This window comes from Trachurus japonicus, chromosome 4, assembly GCF_045865225.1.
Source record: "Trachurus japonicus isolate A0001 chromosome 4, Traja_1.0".
NCBI lineage: Eukaryota > Metazoa > Chordata > Actinopteri > Carangiformes > Carangidae > Trachurus > Trachurus japonicus.
In genome coordinates, this window is record NC_140910.1 from 6,963,155 (window position 1) to 6,990,684 (window position 27,530).

At 41.7% G+C, this 27,530-nt stretch overlaps 1 protein-coding gene across 5 annotated transcripts in view; it reads left to right on the forward strand.

Annotated features, from left to right (window-relative positions):
• crocc2 (ciliary rootlet coiled-coil, rootletin family member 2) overlaps positions 1-27,530 on the forward strand; it is a 33,865-nt gene that overhangs the window by 484 nt on the left and 5,851 nt on the right. For 4 of the 5 annotated variants that reach the window (XM_085773607.1, XM_085773608.1, XM_085773606.1 and 1 more), the window contains 28 exons: positions 877-1,033; positions 1,177-1,292; positions 9,572-9,739; positions 9,824-9,907; positions 10,560-10,666; positions 12,085-12,229; positions 12,685-12,791; positions 13,369-13,575; positions 14,543-14,639; positions 14,828-14,917; positions 15,018-15,149; positions 15,263-15,462; positions 15,922-16,104; positions 16,488-16,632; positions 16,732-16,878; positions 16,965-17,195; positions 19,931-20,124; positions 20,676-20,803; positions 21,158-21,327; positions 21,415-21,594; positions 23,081-23,215; positions 23,311-23,454; positions 25,541-25,779; positions 25,856-26,015; positions 26,107-26,274; positions 26,630-27,014; positions 27,092-27,216; positions 27,401-27,521. In XM_085773607.1, the coding sequence (XP_085629733.1) occupies positions 877-1,033; positions 1,177-1,292; positions 9,572-9,739; positions 9,824-9,907; positions 10,560-10,666; positions 12,085-12,229; positions 12,685-12,791; positions 13,369-13,575; positions 14,543-14,639; positions 14,828-14,917; positions 15,018-15,149; positions 15,263-15,462; positions 15,922-16,104; positions 16,488-16,632; positions 16,732-16,878; positions 16,965-17,195; positions 19,931-20,124; positions 20,676-20,803; positions 21,158-21,327; positions 21,415-21,594; positions 23,081-23,215; positions 23,311-23,454; positions 25,541-25,779; positions 25,856-26,015; positions 26,107-26,274; positions 26,630-27,014; positions 27,092-27,216; positions 27,401-27,521 (4,465 nt within the window). The remainder of the gene's footprint in view (positions 1-876; positions 1,034-1,176; positions 1,293-9,571; positions 9,740-9,823; positions 9,908-10,559; positions 10,667-12,084; positions 12,230-12,684; positions 12,792-13,368; positions 13,576-14,542; positions 14,640-14,827; positions 14,918-15,017; positions 15,150-15,262; positions 15,463-15,921; positions 16,105-16,487; positions 16,633-16,731; positions 16,879-16,964; positions 17,196-19,930; positions 20,125-20,675; positions 20,804-21,157; positions 21,328-21,414; positions 21,595-23,080; positions 23,216-23,310; positions 23,455-25,540; positions 25,780-25,855; positions 26,016-26,106; positions 26,275-26,629; positions 27,015-27,091; positions 27,217-27,400; positions 27,522-27,530) is intronic. The other variant, XM_085773610.1, reaches the window with a different exon arrangement.

Below are 27,530 nucleotides of genomic sequence, written 5' to 3' on the forward strand. Positions count from 1 at the left end.
TAGTGTAATTAGAAACACCTGCTATGAAAAACAGCAGTGGTGGAAAAAGTACTCTTTACTAATGTAAAAGTAGTAAAACAGTGTAGAAATATTATGAAACAGGTAAGTTGTGCATTTAAAGAAGAGTGAAATGCTTTACAGTATATCTTGTAATTATATAATAAAAGAATAATTGATGCTATGGTATTTCATTGTTACAGCTGGTGGAGGTGGCAATAACATTAACAAGTTCATGTGGTCGTAAAGACATACAGCATAATAACTTGAATCTGCAAAATAACCAGTACATAGCTTTAAATGTAATTGACTTAAAACTGGGATATTTTTTTCTTACATGTAATGAAAGTATGGAGTAGGATGAGTACCTTAAAACTGTACTTTGCTACAGTACTTTTTGCCACTTTCTTTTTTTTATTTTTATTTTTTACCACTTTTGAAAACATGTTTCCATACCCGAAACAGGAGGTATATTTGGGAATACTACTGTGCTTCTTTTTGAGACCTTCCTTTACTGACTCTGATACAAACACTGGTAGAGTAACTGAATAGTTACCTGAATCATGTAGATTGCATGTCAGGATTTTGGTGCATTTTGTTCTCCTGTTGTGAAAGGTAAGTAATCCAGGAACATTTTTAGGAATTTTCATTATATGATACTTTATACCTCTACATTTATCGGACAATTTAGGTTGCTTCATATATTAAACATTTTCTCACAAATTATATCAAAAATGAAATATTGATATATCAAGGAAAATTTCTTCATAAATAATCTATAAACCCCCAGGGGCTAATGTAATGAATGTAATGAATCTGGTTTCTGTTTAGTGGTTGTTAGGGTTAAAAGATGTGTTGTGGTGATTGGTGTGTTTTTAGAAGTTGGAGGAGTCCTTGCTTCAATCTGATGGCAGCTCTGGAGAGAGGACTCTGACACTGCGAGGTGATGGACAGGAGTCCAGTTTCACAGAGCCCATGCCTGTCTCCACGCGTATCCGCCAGATCATAACACGCAACCTGGTTGAACAGCCACATGGTAGGGAAGAGAGCTTTAATTGAAACGCACAGACAAATGCTTTGAACACGTCCAGTCCAGACAATAAATCTCCCTTGCTAGACATCAGCTATCATGTGGTAAAACTGAGACTTTTGTATGCATGATCTGCTACCTAATCTCAGGTGAGAGCTCTGATGTCAGTGAGCCAGAGGAGAGCAGGGCCCAGAGGGAGCAGCTGTCTCCGAGCCTGAGGGACCGTGACCGGCCGTTAGTCAAGCAGGCCAGTGTGACTGACACGGTAGGAGTGACACAGGGTGGCAACGCATTCTCATGTCAAGGTTGAAGCGTGGCACATTATCAGTATTAGTATTATTTGTATTTGCTGTACCCATGCAATTCTGTCACCAAAATCAGATGACACACCAAATAGAATACATATACTAGGTAAAATGCACATAGTCTAACCATTCTTCATTTGAAGAGCATTGCTTTTCATTATTCGGCTACCATATTTTATGTTATTGACAATGTGTGACTGATGAATTACACTTCATGACATGGTATCTCTAAATGTTTCCCATATTCACTTTAACACACTGAGCCTGCATTAGTAAACATTGTTTTTACTGTCAGATGTTAATGCAGCTTTTTAACTAGAGTTGGAGTCTCCAGCACTGCAGACAGTAAGTTTGTGCAGTTTTGTTTGGAGATGAGATCAAGAGGGTCGGCCACACTAGAGCATTGACTGCAAAAAGCTACATGCGTTTGAAATGGAATATGGTTACAGTAAACATCAGCGTAGCACAGCTCTTTCCAGCAGGGAAAGTCTTTTGGAGCTGAACAAACAAACATTGTGGGAAGGTTGAAACAGCTCTGCATGTACTGTAGTTAAAACCTGGGGTCGGGGGGGGGGGGGGGGGGTTTACAGTCTCTCAATTGCATTAATGTATCTTGACATATGCACATATTTTATGTCATACACTCTTCTTTAATTAACGGCTATTGAACTGCAGTTTATAGATTACAGTAAGTACCGCATAGGCGTCCTTTGTGAGTTTGTGTGTGTGGGTGCATCTGCATGCATGTGCTTGTGTGTATGTGTTTTTAAGTGTAAATAAGAGAGGGGAAGGTGGTTTCATGAAGGGTTTCCTTGTGGTCTGCTTGGGTAGACTCAGACCCCCTGTGCTCAGGAGAACCGGCGTCTCCCTTCATAGCCCACCCCCCCCAACCATGTAGCAGCCGCTGTTTTGGGGGGAAATTGTGAAGGTCACTGGCCTCCTCCCTTGAGACTATCGAAGAAAAAGCTCATTTTTCATGGTGCACAAAGCAGCCATTTGTGATAACACTGTGCTCATTCTGCTGCTTAAATCTAATGAACTCCTACTGTTTGTCTTACTCTTGGAACTTATTTTAAAACCACGGCTATAAATATAACTTAATTAGCTTGGCAGATATATATATAGCATATTTATTTTGTTGATATATTTAGATGTGTGAAAAGTCACGAAACAGAAAAAACATAAGCATGTGTTGCTGGTGGAGATGCTCACTGTATTTTGAAGTATGGAGATGTAGGATAAGCACAACATAATTTTTTTTATGTTTTTATCAGAAAGATCATCATTATAACTTTTTAATGTGTGAATGTTTTAGCCGGCCTCACAAGTCAAGAGGTTCATTGTCCTGTTGTGACTTGTCTGTTCAATTGAAAACTCCTGTCCTCTCTTGACTATTTTTTCCCTGCAGGACAGCATGATTGTTTGGCAGCTTTGCTGTTATGTGATGTTAATGCGATGTGCTAAGCAATGCCTTAGAGACAAATAACTATGGCACTTGAACAAAATTAACACTTAGGCCAGCAGTCTTATGTGCATCCACCTACATCCCTCAGCATTTAATGCTGAAAGGATCATAGCAGCATACACATCATAAACATACTGATCATTCAATTAATTCAATTAATCTTATATGTATCATCAAATTGCAACAATGGGGGTGGGAAAAAGTTAAATATAATGGGTAACTGCAGGGTTTGATATATGATATGAAATCATTCCAAGCAATTTGTCTGTAAAGCTAACAAAATATCTTATTGAGTTCTTGTAGTTTCTGTTTCACCAGTATTTGTTTGATGGAATGCAATGTTGTGAAACATACTTGCAGTGAACACAAAAAGGACAAATATTATAAAAGTGAGTAAGATAATGTTCTTAATACTGTATTGATATCAGTTATATTGCCCAACCCTTTTTTGTTGAAAAGCAGCTTTTGGGAAGTGTTGTGAGATCATGTGAGAAACCTCAGCACGTACTGTACTTACTGCTTGGATAAGTCACACAGAAAGCTCTAACTGAAATTTGTCTTGATAGTTTGCACATTGCTCAAGGATAAGAGTGAAGGGCCAGCTGCAGCATCCCTTAAGCAGTTTTTAGTTGCATGTGTTGGGTTTGAGGTACTGTAACACCGTGCTCATACTGTAACAGCCATCAGTCCCAGCTCACAGCTGGAGTATGCCCTCCTGTCACTTCCAGATGTCAAACTACCATCCCCCTGCTTTCTATTTTCAGACCAATTCCCCCCACACCTTTTAAGATCAGGTTCCATGTGACAGGGTATGTTTCATTTCAGTTCATCAAGAACGCTTTCAACATTTGGCAACGTTGTGTTTATTTTCTGTATGTTGTCATTATTTTGAGTCTGATGTAGAGGATCTATCTATTCTGTATCAGATGTTTTTTCATTAAATTTCATTAAATTAAAATGTCAACAAACTTTTCAAGTCAGCAGCAGGAGGCTGTTAATCATTCAAGTAGAGTTAGATCTCTCTATCTTTATTGTTATATATTTGTTGCTCAGTAATTTTCCAGCAGATTCAGCAACAATAGAGTCTCTGCTGGTTGCCTGGCAATTTCTCAGTGACAACAAGACTCCAGGCCTTCCTGCCAAGACATAATCTCACACATAACCTCCGTTGTTTGGTGATTTTAACACTTCTGTTTTTGTCATTTTTACAAGTCGGTTTATTGTACAGATGAATGAAATGTATTATAATTTGTTAGTTTGAGGGGATAAGTGGTAGTTAAGTGAGATTATCTTAATTTTATCCTCTCAAACTAAGTTTAGCCAACTTTACAATTCTGAAAATAGGAATAACTATATTTCTGAAAATGTCAAATGAGGTCTTTGAGGCACATTTTCTGTTTTAAAAAATGTGGCTCCATTTGACAATACTCCGATTTACCATATAATACCTAAGTACCAAAGGTCTCTTTCAACAGTCCATCTGATGCTCACAGTGTTAAAATGTCAGCCTGAAGGTGGTCCAACGCAGAATGTTTCACAGTTGAGAGGCATACATAGTTATGCTGAATTCCCATATTTCCACAGTTTTCCTTGAGTCTCTTTAACTTGACAGAAGACCATTAACGCAACACTGATGAAGTCACACCTGGACTCTGAAAGCTTTCCTCTGTGTCTCTGTTAAGTTACTCAATGTGATCTCTGGTGACCCCACAAATTTGCACCTGAACCTGGATCAACCTTGACCCAGTTTGTGAGTTGGATGGCCTGGGAGGTTGGAGAACATGTTCAGTTGAATTCTGAACCCTCTGTGTTGCTTTTGGAGCCCTGCCAGTGTGCATGTTGTCATACATCGACATATATACCCTACTGCCTGAACACTTAGCAAATGCCTGTACAATATTGCGATGTGGCAGTCACTTGGATAAAGATAAGCTCTTGTTGAATGATTTCTGACACCAACTGCCATTTACCAGTGCCCTCGGAAATTTTGAATCCTCTGGGTCTCTGCAAAAGAGCCCTGTCAAACATACTTTGGTAGATAAAGTCTGTTTTTAGGGATTGTGTTACTGTCCCCTTTTATCCTGCTACCCCCTTCTGTTTCAAGTTTGTTTTTCCTACTGGCACAAACCCATTCATTTAGGCTGCAGTTTGAATGGAACACTGCCAAAAAGGCTGACTCCTTCAACTATCATGAAATTGTAAAAATTAATTGCCTTCCGCAGAGAAAATATTCTTAAAAGCCCGCCCCAGTGTTGAATTTTTGATGAAAGTATTCCATTAAACCCTTTCAACATTTGGCATTAGGCTTCTCATGTTACCTGACTTTAAAGTCAAACATTAAACACACTTTTCAGTTCTTTTTTTGCATGTCAAGAAAGTCTAATCTAAAGTGAAGCCTTGAACTGAATGAATGGGTGTGTGTCTAAATTTTGTACAGCATTGTCCTTTGCCGAAGGCATTTGTGTGAAGTGGTGCAAGGCCAGGCGCATGCTTGTGAGTACACAGCATGTATTATTAGTTTGGCAGTATTTACACAGCTCACTTGTATCCTTGTATGCCATCATAGCAGCTGTCCCCATAACCAAAACTTTCACTCCATGGTAACAAATGCACAGCAGCTCCCTATCCACACTTCCCATTCCCCCTGTTTGTTATCCCACATTGTGTAATTACGGTCAGTGATGATACATAAACAGCTTTCACAATCAGCTGGGGCTCTTTCACAGAGTCAGCACTCAGGGGGTAATGGGTATGTTGTTGAAGTAGGATAGTAAGTTTTTTGGGCAGCTTGGGGACGATGGACATCCGCTCCAGCTGTGTTTAGGAATCTGACAGATAGTGCACTCCATTAATTCCCTTTATTAAGCCTCTGGGCCCAGGCCAAGCCAGGGAAAACGATTGCAGCTGTAACCCTTCACATGCTGGCTGGACTGTGCATTCATGGCCAGATGTCGCCCTGGGTTAGTCAGAGATAGAAAGAAAGAGAACTAAGGATGTGGACTAGCTGCTGGCTGTGCCCCGCAAATGTATTTATATACACATAAACAAGGTATGGGTAGGGTTGGTTTTATGTAATAGAAGAGGAAAAAACTCCAAGACATTTCCAGAAACTCAGTTGAAAAATTAAATGAGCTGGTGTTACTGGATCTTCAAATATTGTGACATTTGGTCAGTGAGAGAATATCATAATCATAACTTGGTAACTGAAATGGATTGGATTTTGATCTACCACATGAGCAAAGCAGCAACTTTTGGCCAAATACCAAAGGCTTCACAAGGGCCTTGAAAATGATTCTCTTGTTGCTTGTTGGCAGATGAATCAAAGCAAGATTATCCCTTGATGTTGTTTGAAATATTTATCAAAAGAGACAATACAAGGAGTGGCACAAATCATAAATATCAAGAAATATAAAAGCTAATTCAAAGCACATTTTAAGAGGCTGAAAAGTCTTTTACTTTGGAAACATAAGCGGGGCTCAAGAAACACATACTTGGGATTGAAAAAATAAAAGGAACCATAGCAACCATATGGAGGCATAAAACATACCATGACATAGGGGCTGTTTTTGTATAAATTGCATCTTAAACATTATTGCAAAATGGCAGATTACCTCAAAGAGTCCGGCTGCATCAGGACTGGGCACAGCCCACTTGGGCTACTAAGGCTGGTCGAGAGTGATTGGACTCTGAGGCAGATCGTAGATAGCACGGGTGTTCAGTGAGCACACTTCAGGGCCCCCAGTAAGGCCTGTAAGCCCTTGAGTTAGGGCAGATGGAGGACTGGGATTACTTGCTTCTCTCTTTTGCCTTTTTACAGTCACCAATGGATGGGTGTGTTGAGAAGAACAATGAGTTCAAGCTCACTTGGAGATGAGGATGATGAGATTTAATGATGCAAGCAGAGCAAGGGAGTAGATGGCAGTGTAGGAGAGTTTAGTGAAGGTGGGGGTCTCCACAGCAGACTGTTATGGCATACTCTTGGGAGCTTCCTGAATGGAGCATGGCTAATCCAGAGCAGCCCCCGGCCTCCTGCTTTACAGCTGACTGGGGAGAAACCATAAAAAAGCGTCCTCTCTGTAGTGTGTGGAACAGGGGCGAGGCGCTGGCAAGTAGCCCACACACTGGAGCTATGTATGAAAAAGCGCAAACAACCCTCCCCATCAGGGCAGAGTGGGGACTTTTAGGATTTGCCAGGGACACCTGGTCACTGAGTGCATTGCATGGTATGGAAGAAGTAGTCTACAGCAATGACAGTTGGTGAGAGATCTGAAATACACATGCTGCATCCGTAAAACACTAAAGACAATGTACAGTATATACAAAATAAGCCCATAGAGAGGGACAAGAAGTCAAGTTTGAAATGTGAAAAGCTCAGTTGTAGACTCCAGCTTGTGGTTTGACCATATGAAGGTTTGCATTTCACAGCTTCAGAGGCCCAAGTTTCACATGTGTCTCATTTGTTTATTTTAAACTTTATCTATTGCGCCTTTGTTTGGCGATATTTGCCGTTCAGTGTGCCCTCCTGACTTTTTTTTGCAAACAAAAGTTTTGTATAAATTCACAGTTTCCCACCAAAACACAGGACTGTTTCATGCATGCATTAATACAGTTTGTACATCCTGTATTGTGTTGTCCATACACATGTTGTGTTACAGCATGGTTTGTGGACAAAAACTAACATTGCACTTTTGAAATACATTGGGCCTTAATATGAATCCTGGATTATCATCTGATCAAAAGACTTTACTATGTGTGACTCATGCACAAGTGCCACCCAACTGGTGGATTTGACCTATGATGCTTTCTTTGGGGCTTGCAAATGACAAATGAATAATATAGCATTTTGTATTATGTCCTCTTGTTGAATTTAGTCTGAATAAGTTTTAATTTCATGAGTTACATCGTCTCAGTTGGTGATACTTGGTGGTCCACTTCCTCAACAACATTAGACCCCGCTGTAACTCTCCAAATGCTCATTTACTGTTATAAACCTTGTGTGCTACGGCCATTTACCCAAGGTGTATTTATAAAGTACATGCTTGTTAGCGAGGCAGTGTTATTGCTATAGTTGTGCCAAAATACTTGAAAAGATGCATATTCACTAATACTCCACACACAGCTGTTTCCAGGAGTCCCTTTAAACACAGCTGCGGCAGTTCTGTGTGTTTCAAACACTCCGCCCATGTTGTTCCTCCCTTCTCAGTCTCTAAAGCTGTCACCTCAACAACGGGCAGTAAAAGAAGCTTTTGTGCGCTCCAGGTCCTCAGAGAAAAACACCGAAAGCACGGAGCCAAGTGCATGATGGCCGTTCGTGTAGTTTGTAGTATAAAATTCTGAAAAGGACATTTGGAAATGTGTTAATAATGGTGGCAAAGTGGCTGGGTCCAGTGTTGAACAGTGAGACTATTGTCTTGGCTCTCTTGGAGCCTGCTGGAGAGATTAAGCACCCAGAGAAGAGATGAGGTACAGAAGAGAGAAGGGAGGGAGTGGGTCGCAGGGTTGATTTGAAGGGCTTGGATGGTGGTTTGGAGTGTGTTGCAGGGGAGGGGGCTCTCTTCCTCTCTTTTTAAATGAGAAGTCGGCAAGGGCAGCTGGAGGCACGCAGTGTGTTGTAGTGCTCTGGGGCCATGTGGTTTGTATTAGTGAGGACAGGGTGTCTGGCACCAGGATAGAGAGTGGGTGGTGCAGAGGGAATTTAGGTTGTGTGAGGTTGAGAGGTTACAGGACATTTGGATTTCAGATATGGGAGAGGATATGAGATTCCGCAATGAGAAAGACCAGTACATTTGTATGTCTTTTGTTTGTAGATGCATTTGGCAGATACATTGCACTCACACAGCCCTACATGCAACAACACCAGTGTACAATCACATTAACACTTCAACCCATCTTTAAGCAGAGCCACTGTTTCTCCAACCCTCATGGTAGTTGTGTTGTGTTATTTTTCTTGTCAGTCAAAATGTTGACCATTATATGGTTATTGTTCTTGTAGGGAAAGCAAATGTTTTATCTCATCGTCGTTGATATCATTGAATCATATGATGATAGTAAAAAATAATTATTAGCTGGGTATTGTAAGATCTTTTTGGCTTGAACTTGCATTTACAGAATTCATTGAGCAAAGTTCCCTCGCAGCGACTCACCCCACCCACTGTTGACAACTGCTAAATGACTCATCTGAATGCTAAGTTACCCCTTAGCAAAACTATTTATCATTGGTACATCCAAATAAAACACATGAGATTACCATGACTGAGTTACCAGTCCGTTAAGTACACCCATAAGATGTGATGCAGCCCAGCACATTTGGTGTGCAATAAATCCCTGAGATTGATGGAATGGACATAAAGTTCAGTACAGTTGGTATTGATCTGCTTTGCACTTTTCCATTCCATCCACATTTATGTTTCCATAAATCTCACAATGGGGTCCACGTTCTTATTTTCACATTTCTATTCTCACTTCCTCTGTATTTTTTATTGTCACTATAGTAGTTGAGGATAACGGTGGTCTTATAGCGGTTTTTACTAATTTTCTCCTCTTTCCTAAATTAGTGTTGTAACTAAATTTTAACAAAACAATTTCCCTGTAGAGATCATCAATTTTGTTTCTGATTCTGATCGTAGAATAAGGGTTCATCACATGGTGGTGGATCACATGTGAGAACAAAAACTAACTGGCAACTCAGACTGAATACTTAGCATCTGTCTTAATGTGGCATGTTGTGTCACATTGTCCATTTTGATAAGCTTCATTTGTTACCACTCCATCCAGCTTGATCAGATACTGTCCCTGCAGTCAGCTGTGATCTCAGACCAGGAGAGCGCATCACCAGCGTCCCTACAACTGCAGAACAAAGAGAGAGCTTACAGACAAAAACTGCAGGTCTACCAGGAGGCCCAGCAGAGACAAGCCCAACTTGTTCAGAAGCTGCAGACCAAGGTGACTGAAGTGGAGCTCACAATTCAGACGGATAAAGAAAGTTCATTTGGCTTAACTGTGCACCTCCTGTTTGTTTCATCCTAGGTTCTTCAGTACAAGAAGAGGTGTGGGGAACTAGAAGAGCAAGTGCTGACGAAGACTTCAGAGTCTGAGAAGATGAGATTGTTGGTATGTCTAGATGTAGATATAATTAAAACTTAAGACCTCTAGGGTCCTCTAGAGGCCAGTTTTCTTCTTACACTGGACTAAAACATTTTGACCTAATATTACCTTGCTAGCGTAGTTAAAGACTCATGCAGTTTTCCATTTTTATACTATTAGGTTCTTCAAATAGAAGAGTAGTCCAACTTATTCCTCCTGACAGAGGCGGAGGTACTATTTCATTATCAAAGCATTGCCACAACAATAATGTGTTACAAAATACAAAACTATTCATGTTTTTTTTTTACTCATTATGATTAATTCAGTCAGAACTGTTAAACATCATACATCAGCGAATTTCCAGGTGACAACTTTATGCTCATTAGTTCAGACTCACATGTTTGCACCACAAGGAATCGTGCAGAACCGAAATGTAGGACATGGACTTTTCATGTGGTGACTTAAGATTTGCGCTTCTATTTGAATATACTTAATTCTTCCAAATATTATTCTTGGCTGGGTGGCTCCCAAAGAGGGTTTGGCTTAGCAGATTTCCACTGTAATTATGTTGCTTTATAAATATTAGGTAACTGCTAACTTACTACTGCTACCATATAATGAAGTGTTATCAGGATGCCAATAGTAGTGTGTGTGTGTGTGTGTGTGTGTGTGTGTTCAGCTGCAGGCCCACCACCTGGACTCAGCCCAACGTCAGCAGCAGACGGAGCAGGATCTCAACATGGCTGTCCAGAAAAAGTCGGCTCAGCTGGAGGAGGAGCAGAGGAGGTGAGAGATGGGCAACATGCAGAGGAGGTAGCCAGGTTACCCAGCTAATAAATAAACTAAGCAGCATCTGTATTCATAAGTAATGCAGTGTTTTAAAAAGTTTGGAATTCCCATTTTCCTTCTGCACAGCAAGCATAATGTTTTTTCGGCCTATTCTCGTGAACATGATATCTGAATAACACGTTGGGGGAATTTCTTAAAATTTGGCACAAACATCACCCTGGTCTCAAGCATAAACTGATTAGGTTTTGCTGGTCAAATATCGAAGGTCACCTCACAGTACACCAGTGTGACTCTTGAACAACTCGAGAATTCAGAGGCAGATTTTGATAAAAATTTTCACATTAAGAATCACATACGGATGAAATTATGAAGCAATGACATTTTCCTTTGAAATAGTCAAAGTTCAGCTTCATTTAGTGTTCTGCAATACACCTAAAACCTTTTATTAAATTCCTTCAAAGTCGACACCACATATATCACATGAATCTGGACAGACATGGATGTAAACTGCAACTTCACTGGCAGAGGCACACAACTGCAGGGTGGTAACTCTAGTTCTTTTTCTGTTTCTTGTTGAGAAGCCGAAATCAAGCCGAAATATTTCTGAGAAATGTGTGGACCAGAGATATTCCCTGCAGTTTTTTGAGCTTTCCTGCTGACTTCCCTCCACCCCTACATGAGGGGGGGAGGCAGAACCTGGCTTTGACAGATAATCTCAGCATCCAATTTGTCAGAGAAAAATTAGTAAGGCAATGTTGGCTCTCTTCTCCAAAGCATTTTAACGATGCTTCACATTAAATATTGGCCCACCTCTGCAGTCAGGCCAGATTTAAATGCCCAGTGATACATGCAGTTGTGGAGTTTTATTTGAAATGCCCATTTGCCAGGATCGGATGATTTTTACTGCCAGAAAAAAATCATTCAGCACAGCCTTATGAGCTATATCTACTCCACACTTTATAATATAAATGTAATGTATAAATATATAAATCTCCAACTATCACAACCATCACTTATATGTTTTTGCTTATATTTGTGATTATTGAATCCCTCTCTCTCTACATGTCTGTTCCCTTTCAACACAATATCAAAACATGCATGCAAACATGGATTGGGCTCGGTCTCAGACAGGCAAGTAAACATAGCAGTGTGGAGTGCTTCACTGTAACAGCATGCATGTTGAGTGTGAGATGATATCAACATATGACTTTATACGATCTGGTTGAAATTAAATCTAAATTGACACAGACATTATAAAACATTGGTTGGCAGGGCTGGAGCTACAGATGTAAGAGTGATATGCTGGCTATATGAGGAATAGAGTTTGAGTGTTGTGATTTGGTTTATAGCAGGCTGTCACATCTGGGAAAAAGTGCCAAATGGTCTTTGAGTGGCATAAGGCTTGTTGTTTCCAGGTATGCCGCTCTCAGCCAAGTAAACTCTATGCTGCGGGAACAACTGGAACAGGCAGGCACCGTCAACCAGGGGCTGACAGAGAGCTTGTGGAAGGCCCGCAAAGACGTGGAGCTGTGTGATACTCGTCTGCGGAGAGAGCAAGAGGTGAGAAAAACCACAAAAATGAAATGATTGTGTCAGAAAAGCAACAGGGGAAGCTCAAGTATATCCTTTTCTGCACAGAGATTGTGCAATTAAACTCCCGTTGAGTTTACATGGGGTAGGAATTCCATTCATAGCCAGTTTCATCAATTCACTCTCATTCCCTGTTCATTTCATCGCTATGATTTTTGAGTTGTTGTTTCCTGTGAAAACATTCCAACTGCTGAGGGGGAGGAAAATTTTGTGCAAACAATCTTGTGTTCGTGCTGGAAATGGGCTACATCTGTTGATTCAGGGAAATCCAATTATTTGTATGCGTGCCAGTGTGAGTCCAGGAGTTCCAGTATTTCATCTGTTTGATACCACAATAAAAAGAGAGGTGCCATCATTTGCTGTAAGCAAGCCTTACCACCCACCTTCCTGTCCCTCGTTCCCTTGTTGTCTACTCCTCTCTGCAGACATGTGCTTCCCGGTTGAATCGCGAACAGGCTCGTGTCAGAGCTCTGTGGCGCCAGGCGTCTTCCCTGAGGAACACTTTCACCCAGCTAAGGACTTTCACTGACAGGTGAGCTTGGCATGTTGCCAGGATCCCTCCAGCGATCCGGGATTCCACAAGAACCCCCGTCCCCTTTGTGTCTCACACTCACAAATGCAACCACAGTCCATTTCTCTAAGCCAGGGATCAAAGTGGAGCAGGTCAGCAGGGTCGCCATTCCCCCTGTTCATTGTTCCCTCATTGAGGGGACAGACGGCTTAAGGTGTCTCTGCTCACCATTTAGATCATCCATCAGGACAAAGCTTGATCCCTATAAGACATGGCCTCTATCATGTTGAACCTCTATAAGCGGTGCTGAACAGTAATTTGCTTTAATAATGATTGCTCAGCTCATAGACAGCTGTGATCTTGTCAGAGGCTGTACTGTAACTTGACGTGAAGACACTTCAAAGTGAGTCTTGATCCCAGAGCTTAATCACTACAGAACCTTCATCCTTTTCAAATACAAACAGACTGTTTTCTAATTAGAGTAATGGCTCACAACTGTAACTCTGAAAATAGCATGTCATGTTTCCTTACTCCTTAAGACCTGTCAAGTGTTGTGACTCATTCTCTGAACCTTTACACACATGAATCTTTTCAACAGGACATTGTCTGATATGCGTGGTGAGTGTGTTGCTGCCAACCAGCAGCTGCATGTTGCCTGCATGAACTTTGAGGCCAGAGTATCACAGGAGAGCACTTCTACTGGTGTGGAAGTGTCAGTGCTGGAGAGGCAGCTGAAGGACAAGCTGAAAGAGGCCATGCAGCTTCAGGGTCGCTGGGATGCAGAGAAAGTTGAACTTAACTCCAGGTGAGGTCATCTCCAGATCTGTCTGTTAATCTTTGCCTGGCTTGTTTTTTCATCAGCAGCTACTAGGAATGCTTTATGCTGTATTTAAGGACCAGTATGTATCGTGTTTCAGTGATGATGACTGTGGGCAATTATGAAAAACCTCAATTTATTTCACAAAAGTCAATACATTTCAGTACATCTTCCATAACTTTGCTCTGGACATTGAGATCCAATGGCAGCAGTGGGAACAGTTAGATACAATTTAAGTGAAAATGATTCTTAATTAAAAAGGCATTTATAGATTCGCAACTGTCTTTTTTTTTTTTACTAATCCAGGAAATGAAGTACCTGAATCAATAAAATTAACCCCTGCAATCCCATTGATTGTAAATCCAATGCTGACATAAAGTCATGAAACTGTTATCAAACTTCCACAGATAAATTCTAGGTATAGCCATGTCATCAAATGTCAATAGTTAAATCTCAGACAAACTTCTGTTGACAATGTACTGTGGTAAACCAAATGCCAGCTTTCACCTCATCAGAAACACATGACAATGTTTTTCTACTGTCTCTAGACTGGCATAACTGGCCAGTTAGTGAGAAAAGGATATCATAGACTTAGATAAGACAACTTATACTTAAGTTCATATAGTGCAACCATTATATCAATCTTTCTATGACTGAATGTAAATAAAACATAATCCCCCAAATGAAACTTTAAAGCTTAACATACTTGAGGCTTTGATCATTAAAACCCTGTACATCAAACTATTTTCAATGATGCTCAAAAGTCAAAAGACTTCAGGAATGTCAGTACCTTTGTATTCTAGATCTAAGATGTCTTTGATCAAATCCAAAGTCATTGTTAATCCTACACAGAGAACATGATAGTGTTGATGGTCTTGTAGAGGAGGAGTATATGTTTTCTGTGTGTGGGATTTTGCTCTCTGTCCATTTCCTTACATGTCGTCGGTGTATCTAGAATCCTGGAGCTGTCCGACACCGTGAAGCACCTCCGGAGCCAGAACTGTGAGAAGGATGTCAGCCTCAACACCATGCAGATCAGTCTGGACAGGATGGTGGGACCCCAGGAATCAGAAGTGGGAGGTGGCAGATAGACGGGTGGTTAAGGGGGTAAAACTGGCTGTAGTCTGGACCTTAGGTTTGATAAACTCCATGACTTCCTTGTCTAGAGGTCTGCAGTCTGGGGAATGTCAGGCTTGCTCTATGTGTGCTGCTTATCTGACTTCAATGGTTTCCTGCTCAGGAGGCAAGGAGAACAGAGGATAAAGCAGAGATGGAGGTCTTCCACACAGAGATCCAAGGCCTCCAAAAGATTTTAAGTCATATTCATCAGGTCAGAATGAAAACGAAGCACTAAGATAAAAATAAATATGCAGTTAAGTATCATTCAAGAAATTAATTCTCTTTCTTTTCCTACTCTGACAAATGTCTAGCTGGTTGGTGGAGAAGGTGACAGTAGTGGCTCTGAGACTGTGTCCTCACCTCTCCATGGTTGGTCTCCTATGAGAAACTCAGCTCTGATGGCTGTGCAGAGTGCTCTCTCCAAGTACCAAAAACAAACACAAGTACAGCAGTGACCCGTCCTCTCTTTGCTTCTCACCACTATGCAAGGATTAGATTCATAAATTCATGTGTCTTAACATATTAACCTATGTATGCTCTCACATACAAACAACAGGATTTGCGTGGATGTTTGGATGCTGCTCTGGAGCAAGTTGAAACACTGCGTATACACGTACAGGAGAGGGATACAGAGAGGAGAGAGCTAGAGCAGAAGATCCAGGAAGCAGGGAAGGAAAACCAGGAGACTAAAAAAGCCTTAGAGGAAAGCCTCAGAGACAGCAAAAGATATTGCCGCTCACTGGAGCTCATCTCGAGGTACATCCTGGTTATATAGTGACTGTTTTTCCTGGATTATATCAGAGCTTCAAAACTGTAGATAGAAAGGAGCTGCTTTTATACTTTTGTTTCGTTGTATTCTCAAATATTTTCTAGACTTTGTTTTGTTATTTGTGAAATTGCCATTAAGTCTTCATGTTGTTTTTGGAAAAAGTGTAAGTGTTGTAATGATTACGATAATGATGGCAAATATATAATAGTTTGGTTTTTAATGTTTAATTAAGCATCGTCATTATCAAAATATATTTAAATGTATTAAAGCCTGTCCAAAGACAATACTTGTACAACATTGTGGAACAGATGTTTGTTATGTTGATATTGGTTTTTAGAGAAATCAAGTGTGACAATAATGCTGAGGTTAATGGTCCTTGTGCAACACTTGCCTTCAGCATACTTGCTCTCTTTTGCTCTGCCTCTTTCTGCCTCCATGTCTCTCAGTGAGAAGAGCAGCCTGGAGAAGCTGCTGTCGGGGCTGCAGCAGGAGGTGGACTCCCAGCGTGCCGAGCTGGAGTCACTGCGAGCCTCGTCGCTGGAGCTCCAGAGACAGAAGGACTTCCTGAGGCGGCAGAGGGAGGATCTGGAGATGCAGCTGGCACGGCAGCGCACGGAGGCCCAGAGAGGGTACAGCTTGAGCACGAAAGAATGACCGTTGCACAACGCACATCCCGTCACCCATGATTGTTTTCAAGCTCAGTTTGTTTAGAGTTTAGATCAGTAACACATGTCATTCTGCAGATGACAGTTTCATGTAAATGTAAATGATATACATTGCATTTCTTTTGCTAAAAAAATTTGATTAGCTGAAAATTGGAGCAGGGCATGCTATACAACAAAAAATTACTCCCTCAGTGTTGTGGCCTTTGGCACCAGGATTTTTACATCTTTCAAAGAAGAGATGGATTACTGTTTAGGGATTTTGTTTGTACAAATAATCTATGTGTGTGTGAGAGACAGAGAAACAGTGTGAGAGGATCATATATTATTTGATACATTTTGTGTTTCAGTGACAGGAGTCTGGAGGAGCTTGAAGGGAAGCACTCCTACCTACGAAGGGAGCTGGTGACAGTGAAGGAGAATCTGAGTCAGCTCACACTGCAGAAGGAAGTGTTGGAGGATGATAAGGCCAGTCTCGCTCTGGCTCTCGGCAAGGTAGAATAGACTGAAATGCTGTGCTTCAGGTTGCCTTATCTGGATTACTCTTCCTGAGGGTCATTTCAATCCCTTTTATACTTATCATACATCCCACAGATGGAGACCCAGAGTGCTGCACAGGAGGTAGCCCACACCAAACTGCAGAATCAAGAGGCTGACCTAAAAGATTCTCTGGCCAAAATGGCTGCCCTCAGTGAAGGCTTAGCCAAGGACAAGGTGGAACTCAATCGTATTCTGCTACAGGTCCGTAGGTCTGCAGTTGTACCTTTAACACTGTTTTGAGGCAAAGTTGAACAGTACATGATCTAAGTGTTTTGTTTTCCTTCCAGATGGAAGGTGAGAAGGCAGAGCTGGGTGAACGTAGACGGGAAGCTGAAGTGGAGCGGGCAGCAGCCAGAGAGGAGACGGCACGGGTGCAACAGGAGATGATGAATCTGCTCGCTGAGAAACAAGCCCTAGAGAGCTCCCACAGTCACTTGCAGATTCTCTGCCAGAAGCTAGAAGCAGAGCTGAGCCTGCTGCAGAAGGCGAATGCTCAGGCCCTGGAGCAACACTCCCAGGTCAGGGACCCCCAGCCATTCACACATTTCAGCCTCCATCCTCCCAGCTCCCACCACCTGGGAGAGTCAGTGTTATTAATAGCTTTCAGCAGTTTCATGGAGCTTGTTGTCGCATTAAAATGTACTGCCATGTTTTTTTCCTTCAAATGGGACACGAGAGCACTTTCTGTGTTTTATGAGTAACATGGGACTCAACAAGCAAGGAATCTTCATGAACAAATGTGAACTGGAAAAGATAAATAGATAGGCATATAATCCACCCAGTGGGGTTTAGTGCAAGAGCCAATAAATTAACACCTAAAGTATTCCCTTTCTTCCCTTAGCAGATCCAGATCTACTTGTTTCATCCCCCCAAGAATGAAAAGAATCCTCTCCTGTTTTATTTCCTGTTCTGGATGTGAAAGTGGGATATTCGTGTTAAGCTCAGCTAGAATATAACAAACCTAAACAATTTGACAAATTCCGTCCAAACATTTTTAGATAGCTTATCTGTAAAAATAAATCATCCATGTATAAAACAAGCCCTGGAGTGGCCTCCATTGCACTAAGCTCATGTGTCATCTCCTCATTGGGCGCTACTCACTTCCATAACATTGGTGTAATTTATCCATTTTAATATTTACCTAAGCACATGATGTCCGAAGAACACATGTGCCAACATTTAGTTAGTATGAGTTCATTTTAGTTTGTTCAAAATCAAATTACTGATTGTTGTTTTTCAAACATTCTGTTGCAGTGAAACTTTAGAGGTTGCAGGGGCCCAATACAGACTAAACCACTGTGTGATGGTGTGGCAGTAACTGGCCTCAAGACACACAATCAGGGAAACACTAGGCCATTTTGAGAATATCAGTCCTGTTTCAGAACAGAGCATAATTTACTGTGTGATTTTAACAGGAGGAATAACCCATGAAGAACTGACATAATGGGATTTACACTTGTTCCCTGTCTTGCTGAGTTGAGCTGAGCTTGACAAAGCACAGAGATTGGAAAAAGGGGAACAATCCATATCACCTTCTAACACTACTAAAGCTCTAACTAATACATTTTATCTACAGTACTTAAAAAATCTGGGCATTATGTAAAAACAACAAGTTGTGGTTTTACAAGGAGATTTAGGTACTGGAGCTATTTCTTGGCTGGGCCAGACGAGTGTTGTCACAAGGAGGTTGTTAGGCAAGCAGCAGAGACTTCAGGATGCTGCTGGCCAAGCTGAAAAGCCGTTCTTGCATGAAACCTACTGTAAAACCACACCTGTGTTTTTTAACACTTCATTTTTATTTACGCAAATGGGTTATACACTAATGCATTAATTTATTAGATTTAAAGAGACCCAGAGGAGTTTGCTTTTGGTTATAAAAGAGTCTCATATTAATATAGATGAATCTACGTTACCAACACGTGTGATTGGGTCCATTTTCCATAAATATATCGTTTTGTCTTACTTATTTTGATATTATTATTTAGTGGTCGTCTCGCCCAGCATTTCCTAGTTTTGGTTCCCTGGACGTTGCCCGGCAGATCGCTGCCGGATCGCCATTTATGGTCGGAACTAGGACGGTATCTGATTGTCTCCGAACCTCCAACTTTCATTCTTGATTAATGAAAATATTCTTGGCAAATGTTTGCACTTTCGCCCGTCTTGCACCGTCTTGTGCACAGATACTCATGGGAAATGTAGTGTGAAAACACTTCGCTTTCCGAAACTCCTCGTAGTCCCTTTAATTATGCTGAATAGCTGACTCACCTTCAGAGAAAGCCAGACTTGTTTCTCTGTGCTTCCAGTCTTTACTTTAAGTTAGATAAATGCCTGCAGGGTCTAGATCCATATTTAACATACAGACACGTACTGTAAATACTGCAAAAAATGTAATGTAATACTGCTAAATTTTGACCTTGAAAGCAAATGAACTTATTTCTCAAAATGTCTAGATGTGCCTTTAAATCGGATTTAAACCTGTTTCTCTCTCAGCCTTCTAACTATTTTCAAGACTGAATTGCTGAGGTCATCGACATACAGTTACTTAAGTACTGTGCAAATCTATCATGTTTTCATTTATGTGCAATTTTCACAGTAAACTGCTGGCTGCATTTAGTGGATTTATAGAAAGAAGAATCCCATGGGAATCCTGACCTCGGTACTCTCAGACATTAATCTGTTCTAGAGTTTAATAAATGTTAAATAAAAGTTCCACATGAACTGCACATTTGCCCAAATCATTATTCTTTTGCTAGATATAGGTCCTGTGGAGTGTCATAATTATTAAAGTGGTAATTGGAAAAACAATCATAACCTCACAAATCATTTTTGTTTTGCTTCAGGCGATGCATTTGTTATGGTCCTACAGTTCGTATACACTGTCATGAATCATGTAAAGTTTGTTTAATTTATGCTTCATGAGACAACAGCAAAATGAGAGGTGTACTGTATAGAGTTCAGTATTAGTGCACCAAATGTGCATACATGAAATGTAGATGTTGGGCAGTTCATTCTTAATCCAACACATACATATTCCCAAACACAATGTAGCTGTTCATGTAGAAGTTTGTTTGGCTGCTCAAGCTCCTACTGATGAAAGATTAGTTTCTCATAGTTCTGGTGCACAGTGCATATGCTATATTTTAATCCATATAATGGCGTACTATTTACTGGTTATTACTGGCAGCTTGAAGGAAAAAGTATGAATTAATTGCTTGATGGCATTTTATTTATTTGTGTGTGTGTCGGTCTCCAGGTCAACAGGCAGATGCAGACTGTGTCAGAGGAGCTGTGTGCGTGCAGGAAGGAGCTTGAGACACAGACCGCAGCCCTAAAGAGAGTTACCCATGACAGGGAGGAGCTGGCCAAGGACAAGGCTGCTCTGGATGTCAAGCTAAACTCCGCTGACCGAAAGGCCTGTGGTCTCACGCAGGAGCTGGTTGCACTTAGGTTTGAGTGTGTTTGTGTATGTGTATGTGTGTGTGTGTGTGTGTGTGTGTGTGTGTGTGTGTGTTTGTTTGTGTGGTCTGACCTCTCAAATCTCTGGGACCAATTTCATATTTATAACCAGTTTTCCCAGTTTGTTTTCTGCAGTTGCAATCAGCACACGCTACAGTGAAATTGTTTCTGACTTCACTGGTCAGGGTTGGAGTCTCTATGGTTGGAGTTTAAGTATGCATCAGTTATGGTTAGGGTTAGTTTAAGAGTGTATGGAATGAATGTAAGTGAGTCCAGTGTCCTCAAACGCATCATAAACAGCCCAGTGTTTGTTTGTTTAAGTCACACCAACTGCCAGTGCGTATTTAAGGTCGTTTTGACTTTTTTAAAGCAAATTTTACCTTCTAAAGCACAGCCAGGCTCATGTAACAGGAGTCTTTAAGTAACATAGTTTTATTTGGAAACTAGGCTCATGATGGATCATTGGATTTTATGACCTTCTACACCTAGTGGTTCAAAGGTCTTTTATTCAGAGCTCAAACCACTTTACCGCTGTGTTCCAGAGCAGAGAAGGAGTCCCTGGAGACAGCTCTGTTTGAGAGCCAGGAGCTTGCCTCGTCTCTGGAGACTGAAAACACCAGGATGGAGGGGGAGAGGCGCAGCTTGCTCCTGGCTAACGAGGCCTTGACGCGTGAGTAGTCCCCTTCCTCAGAGACCCCACTGTCCTCCATGCCAAGCCCCCTGGCCATGAAGCCTTTCCAACAGCCCACTAGAGATCCATATTTCAGCTGTGAGCTCTGCAACAGCTGGGCTGCAGGATCACTGGAGCTGTTTTCTCAGCTGACCAGGGTCCCACCACTCCACATAAACACATGGATCAGATAAGTGTCGTTAAGCTAGCGTATTCCACACATGAAAACATGGATGAGCATCCGCTATAAATAAAACTCTGAATAAAATCTTGCTGATCCTGGATCATCCTCCATGTGTAATAAGTGCCTACAAGCGTGTGAGATTTTGGGTATGGGTTCATTTTACTGTCCAGGTGATGCTGCACGCATGCGTGTAGATGCTCAACACCAGTTTGCACAAGCTGCACAAGAGCGTGGAAAGCTTGAGGAAAAGCTGGCTCAGGTGGAGAGGAATGCACTGCTGACCCTGAACAACAGGGAGCAAATTCACAGAGAGCAGCTTGAAGCAGAACACAGACAAAAGGTAGAGCATGACTTACATCCCAAAATGATTTATTATCTCAAGTTTCACATTAATTAATCAACTGTATGTGTGCTTGGTGGTCGTTAGGAGCAGCAGCGTGCGGAGATGACAGTTCAGTGGGAGCAGGCTGAGGAGCAGCTGCGTAGACAATGCGAGGAGCTGCGTGTGCACAACCAGCAGGAGCTGCAGCAGGTGCAAGAGGAGCAGGCCAGGCTGCGGCAGGACTTCAACCAAAGACTCCTGCAGGCAGAAAGTGAAAAGCAGCAGGTGTGTGTGGTGATTGTTATGGTATTGTGATGGTTTTCCAGAATGTTTGTGAATCTTCAGATGTTGGAGTATATGAGGGTAGCTCAGGGGTTAAAGAACCCCCTTATATCCTTTCTTTCAAAATTCTTTTTATTGAGTTTTCCTTGAATGCATTTTAACAGCAAATGTCAGGGCACAAGGGATTCACTTCAACATTTAAAAAATAAATAAATAAAATTAATAAATTTGTAAATATCAAAGTAAAAACAATGCCAAGATCATACAGAATCAAACCATACCAAAACAATGCAAGTTAAATAAAATAACCATATGAAAGAATGAAATATGAAATGAAATAAAACAAAACAAACCAACAAAAAAAAAGGGGGGGGGGGGCAAAAAGACATAAATACAAACACACAGGAAGGGACAACAAAGACAGGGGGGAAGGGCTGGGGGTGGGGGGTCCAGTTGTGCATTCAGTCACTCGTCATCAGCTAGGGCTTAGCTACAGTGGGTCTGATTGAAAGCCTATCACTCCAACTGAAGTCCATCTAACTGCTTCACAAATTCAATAAAGCCATCCCACGTCCCATGGAAGTTCTGAAGAGCACCATTAACAGTATACCTGATCTTTTCTAATTTGAGATTACACATGATACTCTTGATAAGATGTGTGTGTGTGGGTGGGGCAGAATTTTTCCAATTTAGTAAAATCAACCGCCGTGCTAGTAAGGAGGAGAACGCCAAAGCCTTGCACTGACGGGAGGTCAAGGATACAGTATGTTTCCCGAGTTTACCCCAAAGATGGCCATAAGGGGACAAGGAGTAACAGTTTTCTTAAATATTTTAGAAAATAAATCAAAGAAAGAGGACCAAAATCGATCTAATTTGGGGCAACCCCAGAACATATGGTATAAAGTCGCATGAAGCATTTTGCATCTGTCACACAGGGGGTCAATGTCTGGGTAAATTTTTGTTAGGGCAGTCTTACAATAATGTAAGCGGTGCAATACCTTGAACTGGATAAGACTGTGACATGCACATATGGATGAAGAGTGTACACGATCTAAGGCTGCGTCCCAAATGTCATCCGAGATGTCAAAGCCAAGCTCCTCCTCCCAGTGCTGTTTTATAATAGTTAAAGAGGGCATGTTAATTGAAATTATGTATTCATAAACTTTGGCCAGCCTCCCCCTTTGAGAGTGTAAAAGCATGTTAATAATATGATCCAGATGAGTTTTAGGTGGGAGAGAGGGAAAATCTGGGAATTTCTTCCTAATAAAGTCCTTCACCTGCAGGTATTGAAAAAAAGGAGACCGTGGGAGAACAAATTTTGAACCCCCTTATATCCTACCAATGTCCTTATCCAAGACACTCCTTGTCCCTTAGTGGACCTTTGTCTAAGCAGTATAGCTTCTGTGCTGTATGCCCATGTCCCTATGGATAAACTAAGTTGTTTTTTTTGAGCTAAATGACAGTTGAGCATGTTTTCTGTGGTAACCAGGCCTTATCCCAGAAAGAGGCAGAGAAGGCTGCCCTTACAGAGAAGCTAACAGCCCTGCAACAGGACTTGGTTACAGCAGACATGGAGCTTGAGCGCATGCAGAGGGATGCACTCAGCAAACAGGAGCAGGATAAGGTAAAACATGACAAAGTAATATTAAAGGTAAAAGGTAAAAGGTAAAAAAGGTATACGTAACTCAGGCAAGCAATCTGTGTACATCTGTGTCCCAGAATGCAATGGCACTCCTTCGGTCTGAGCTGCATGACCTACGGACTCGGTTTGACGACTCTTTGAACTCCCACGAGAATACAAGTAAGAGTCTGACTGAGCAGGTCAGAGAGCTGAACCAACAGAGAGAACAAGCACAGCAGGAGGTGAGATCATTCAAAATACTTGTCATCATGCTTGTCTGTTCAGTGGCATCCATGTATAATGCAAGGTCAACGACGATCTCGAAATATAAAGACTGTACAGATTTTGTTTTCTGGGATCACAGAAATGGATAGGAAATTATGGTCTTGTCTCTTGTTCAGGGGTTGGTTTGCATCAATTATTACCAGAGTCAGAGAGAGCAATTTACCTTAGGCTGCTGTTGATCTTGCTGGTGCCACTGAGCTTAACTAGCATCAGGGTACCATCAGGTGAAGTCTGACGGGCCAAATCCCACACGGAAACGTGGTGTCCACTCTCAGTGCTGTTGTACAGCTCTCGCTTTCTGTGATTTTTTCTTGTCAAGTCCATTAGAAGAAAATTTATTTCCACTGGCCTTAATATAAACATAAAAGTGCAATTAGACTATAATCCTGGCCCAATGACATACCTCTCTGAGCCAAATGAGAGCCATAAATCTCTACTCTTGGGGTTGCTTGAGGTCAGGATTCCAGGCACAGGGTCGCCAGGCATTTTAGTGAATTAACAAGCTCACAGTCACCTCATTAAGATGTAACTGCAGAGTTGTAAGGGCCTCACCATGCCTTGATTTAAATGCCTGGTTTCCAAGGAAAAGTGGATTGTTTATCTGTGTGGAACTTTTTGGTTTCAATAAAAAACAAAAACGAGGATCATCCTGTCTTCACTCTGTCTCCTTAGTCTTGTCAAAGTATACTGAATGAGGTTGTGTGGAGCCAGAGCAGAAGAGTTTTGAGGTTTGGACAGCCCTCCCTAGTGCCGTATATCAAGTCAGACTTCAGCGACACTGTCATATTTGGCTGCCACCACTGCTCATTTCCTCCTCTGATTATTTTCTCTAATCCTATCTTCGGATTCTCATGTCAGATAGTGACAAAGCAGGAGTGTGAGTGTGTGACAGAGTTAGAGAGCAAGAAAGAGAAAGAAATCAAGGGAAGAGAGGGAGAGCCAGTGGGGGAGGATACGGTCCCTGGTACCATAATATGAAATCAAAGTTTGAGTTAACCCCTTGTGTAAATAAGCCAGTGGGGGAGTGTTTATTTTCTCCCTTGCAGCAGCGAGAGGCTGGCTCCACTGGGACTGCAGGTCCCCCTCTCCCATCCACATAACACAACACTGCTGCCCTCATATTCTCGACCCCTTCTCCTCCGTTCCCCACCCAAAAAATCTGATAAAATAAAGTATAATTGGTCAGATCAGCACTGGCTTGTTTTTTCTCACATTAGAGTTTATGAGAAAGAACCATCTTGTGTGGCCTCTGAACGTAACACTCCTCCTCCTCCTCATCCTGGTCCTCATCCTCCCTCTTCCACCCCTCTCCTCCTCTTTCCCAACCACCTCAGGGGGGCTGCTGTTTATCATGTTGCTCTCTGTAGATCCTTTACACTTTGAGCCACAGTGGGGAGATGGGAAGAGACAGCACCTGGCTACGGGCCCAACTGGCTCTTATCCGTGCCCAGATAAGCTCTGTCCTCCCTATTTCTCTTGCTACACACATGTTGCCATAAAACAGAATATAGGTCATACAGTATCTTGAGACTGTGCACATAGCACTTAGAATGGGAGATGCTGAGGATTAGCTTTCAAACAACGAAAACTCTAATGCAGTATCTGATCCAAAATCAGTTTTTCAGTGCTGAAGGACTTTTCCTATTCAGTCTTGATTATTAGACACATGTGTTTGAGCTTTTGATGTATTGAATGTAACTTTTGTCTATTGTCTGTGTGTTTGATGTTTTTTTTTTTTAATTTATACTGGGGACAGACAGGTTTTTAAGCCAGTAAGACCTTACAAAACATGTTTATGTCCTCTTTAAATTTATATCATCAAATAAATTCAGGACTGGGTTGAACAATCAATTGAAAGACTAGGAAGGACATTTATTACTACTGTAGATGGATAAGTAGATCAACTCCTAGTTAATCGTTTACTTTCACAAATAAGGTAATGCTATTAATACTACTACTACTTGTAATAATAATCATAACTATTTTGTAATAATTACTGTATAATAATTCCTGTTTTGTAATTCTCCCTCATCTGGACATTAGTTAGAAGGCCTTCGCTGGCAGCTGAAACAAGCTGAAGATGGGCTTATTAAAGTTCAAAAGGAGTTGATTGAGGCTCACAGGGAGCTCCAGGACTGTGCACAGGAGCGGGACAACCAACGAAAAGAAGCCCTGGACCTGAGAAGGCTTTTAGGTGATGAGACCAGAGAGAAAGAGGCCATTCAGGCCTCTAACCAGGAGCTCAGAGCTTTCATTAAGAAAGCAGAGAGTGACAACAGCAGGTATTCCTGTCTCCTAGAATTGCAGATTTCCTGTAATTATTTTTCCTTCTTATAATTGTTAACATATCTTGACTAGCTTGAGGCGAGCTGTGGAGGAGAGGGAGCAGAAAGTGGCTGTCTTAGAGGAACGTAGGAACTCCATTGACCAAGAGGCAACCACTTTAAGGAGCAGTATGAGAATGCTGGAGAAGTCTCGCCTGCAGGCGCGCAGAGAGCTGCAGGAGCTGCGCAGACAGGTGAAAGACTGTTGAGGCCACAGCTTTCCATCTGATTTATTTTAAATAAAGGATTACTTTCAAATATTTTGTGCTATGTTAACACGAGCAGGTAAACATCCTTGAAGGTGAGAACAGCCGGCAGAAACAGGAGCTGCAAGAGCTGCATGCGCGGGTATGTCAGGAGGAGCAGAGGGAGGAGGAGGCACGCCGCGAGGCTTTTACTCTCAAACAGAGAGTGCTGGAGTGTGAGGCTGCAAGAGATGCAGCGCTAAATGAGGTACAAGGCTACAAAAAAAGAAAAGTATTTGTCTTTTGATAAACAGAACAGCAGAATGTTTTCTGTTGCAAAAAAACCCTTGTCTGTTCATACTTCCATTATTCGGTCCAGGACTCCCTCATAATCCCAGCAGTTATGTCTTTGAGTTGTCAAATGAATGAGTGAAATATTTTCTTTTTTGTTTCTAAGACAACAGAGAGCAGCACAAAATGGATTGCACATTTTTATGATATGTTTGAAGCCTGGTTAATGCATCCATTTTTAAATACACCCGTGTTTGACACATATGTTAAATATATGCATGGCTTGTGGAGTAAATTAGGTTTGTCTTGTAACAGCTCTTTGTGCTTGGTAGGTTACAGATCTGCAGCGCCGTTTGGTGGAAATTGAGACAGTGGAACAGCAGAGTCAAGAGCTGCTGCAAGAAAGAGAGGCTCATCATCAGCAGAGTGACCAGCAGCATAGAGAAAGATATGCCCAGCTGGAGGAATCACTAGAGTACGCCAAGGTCCAAGTTAAGGAACTCACTCTACAATTGGGCTTTGCTGAAAGTAAGGCTCAGGGCCTGGAGGAGCAGCTAGGCTTGAGTGATGCCAAGCGCAAAGACCTAGAGGTAAAGCTGGCGGGACTGTTCTCAGCTTTGCGGCGCACTGTTGGCATCAGTCGAACAAGGGTTTCAAGCAAACCTGGGTCACGCAAACAGTCTCCCTCTCCTTGGGGAAGCCATCTGCAAATAAGAAGTATGGCATTTGAAATAAAATGTCATGCCTTTTTTTGCTATAAGCAAATCCATTAATGAGTGTGATCTCTGATTTAGGGGGAGAGAATGTGTCGGATGCATCTGTGTGGTCTCGTGGTGAAGGCGAGGAGCTGGACGTAGACATGGTGCACGCGGCCCTACAGGAATTCCAGCAGGAACTCAGAGAGGCACAAAGAGACAGGGTATATTTTATCTTAATAACTGAACATAGATTCAAAGACACAAACCACACTGAAAAGGATTGTGGATGTGAAGTTGATTTTGCTTTCAAGATCAGTCAGTTCAACAATATTAATTCACTTATTATGTTCAGTGTTTATATAGTAGCAGACTGTCAGGCACTTTTTAATCTCATGTGTTCTTCAGGATGAGGCCAAGACTCAGCTGGTCAGTCTAAATCAGCAGGTTACAGAGCTGAAAGGCAGCCAGGAGAAGTCAGCCACCCAACTGCTACAACTACAGAAGTCCTTGAAGCAATCAGAGCAGGGTAAGAAAA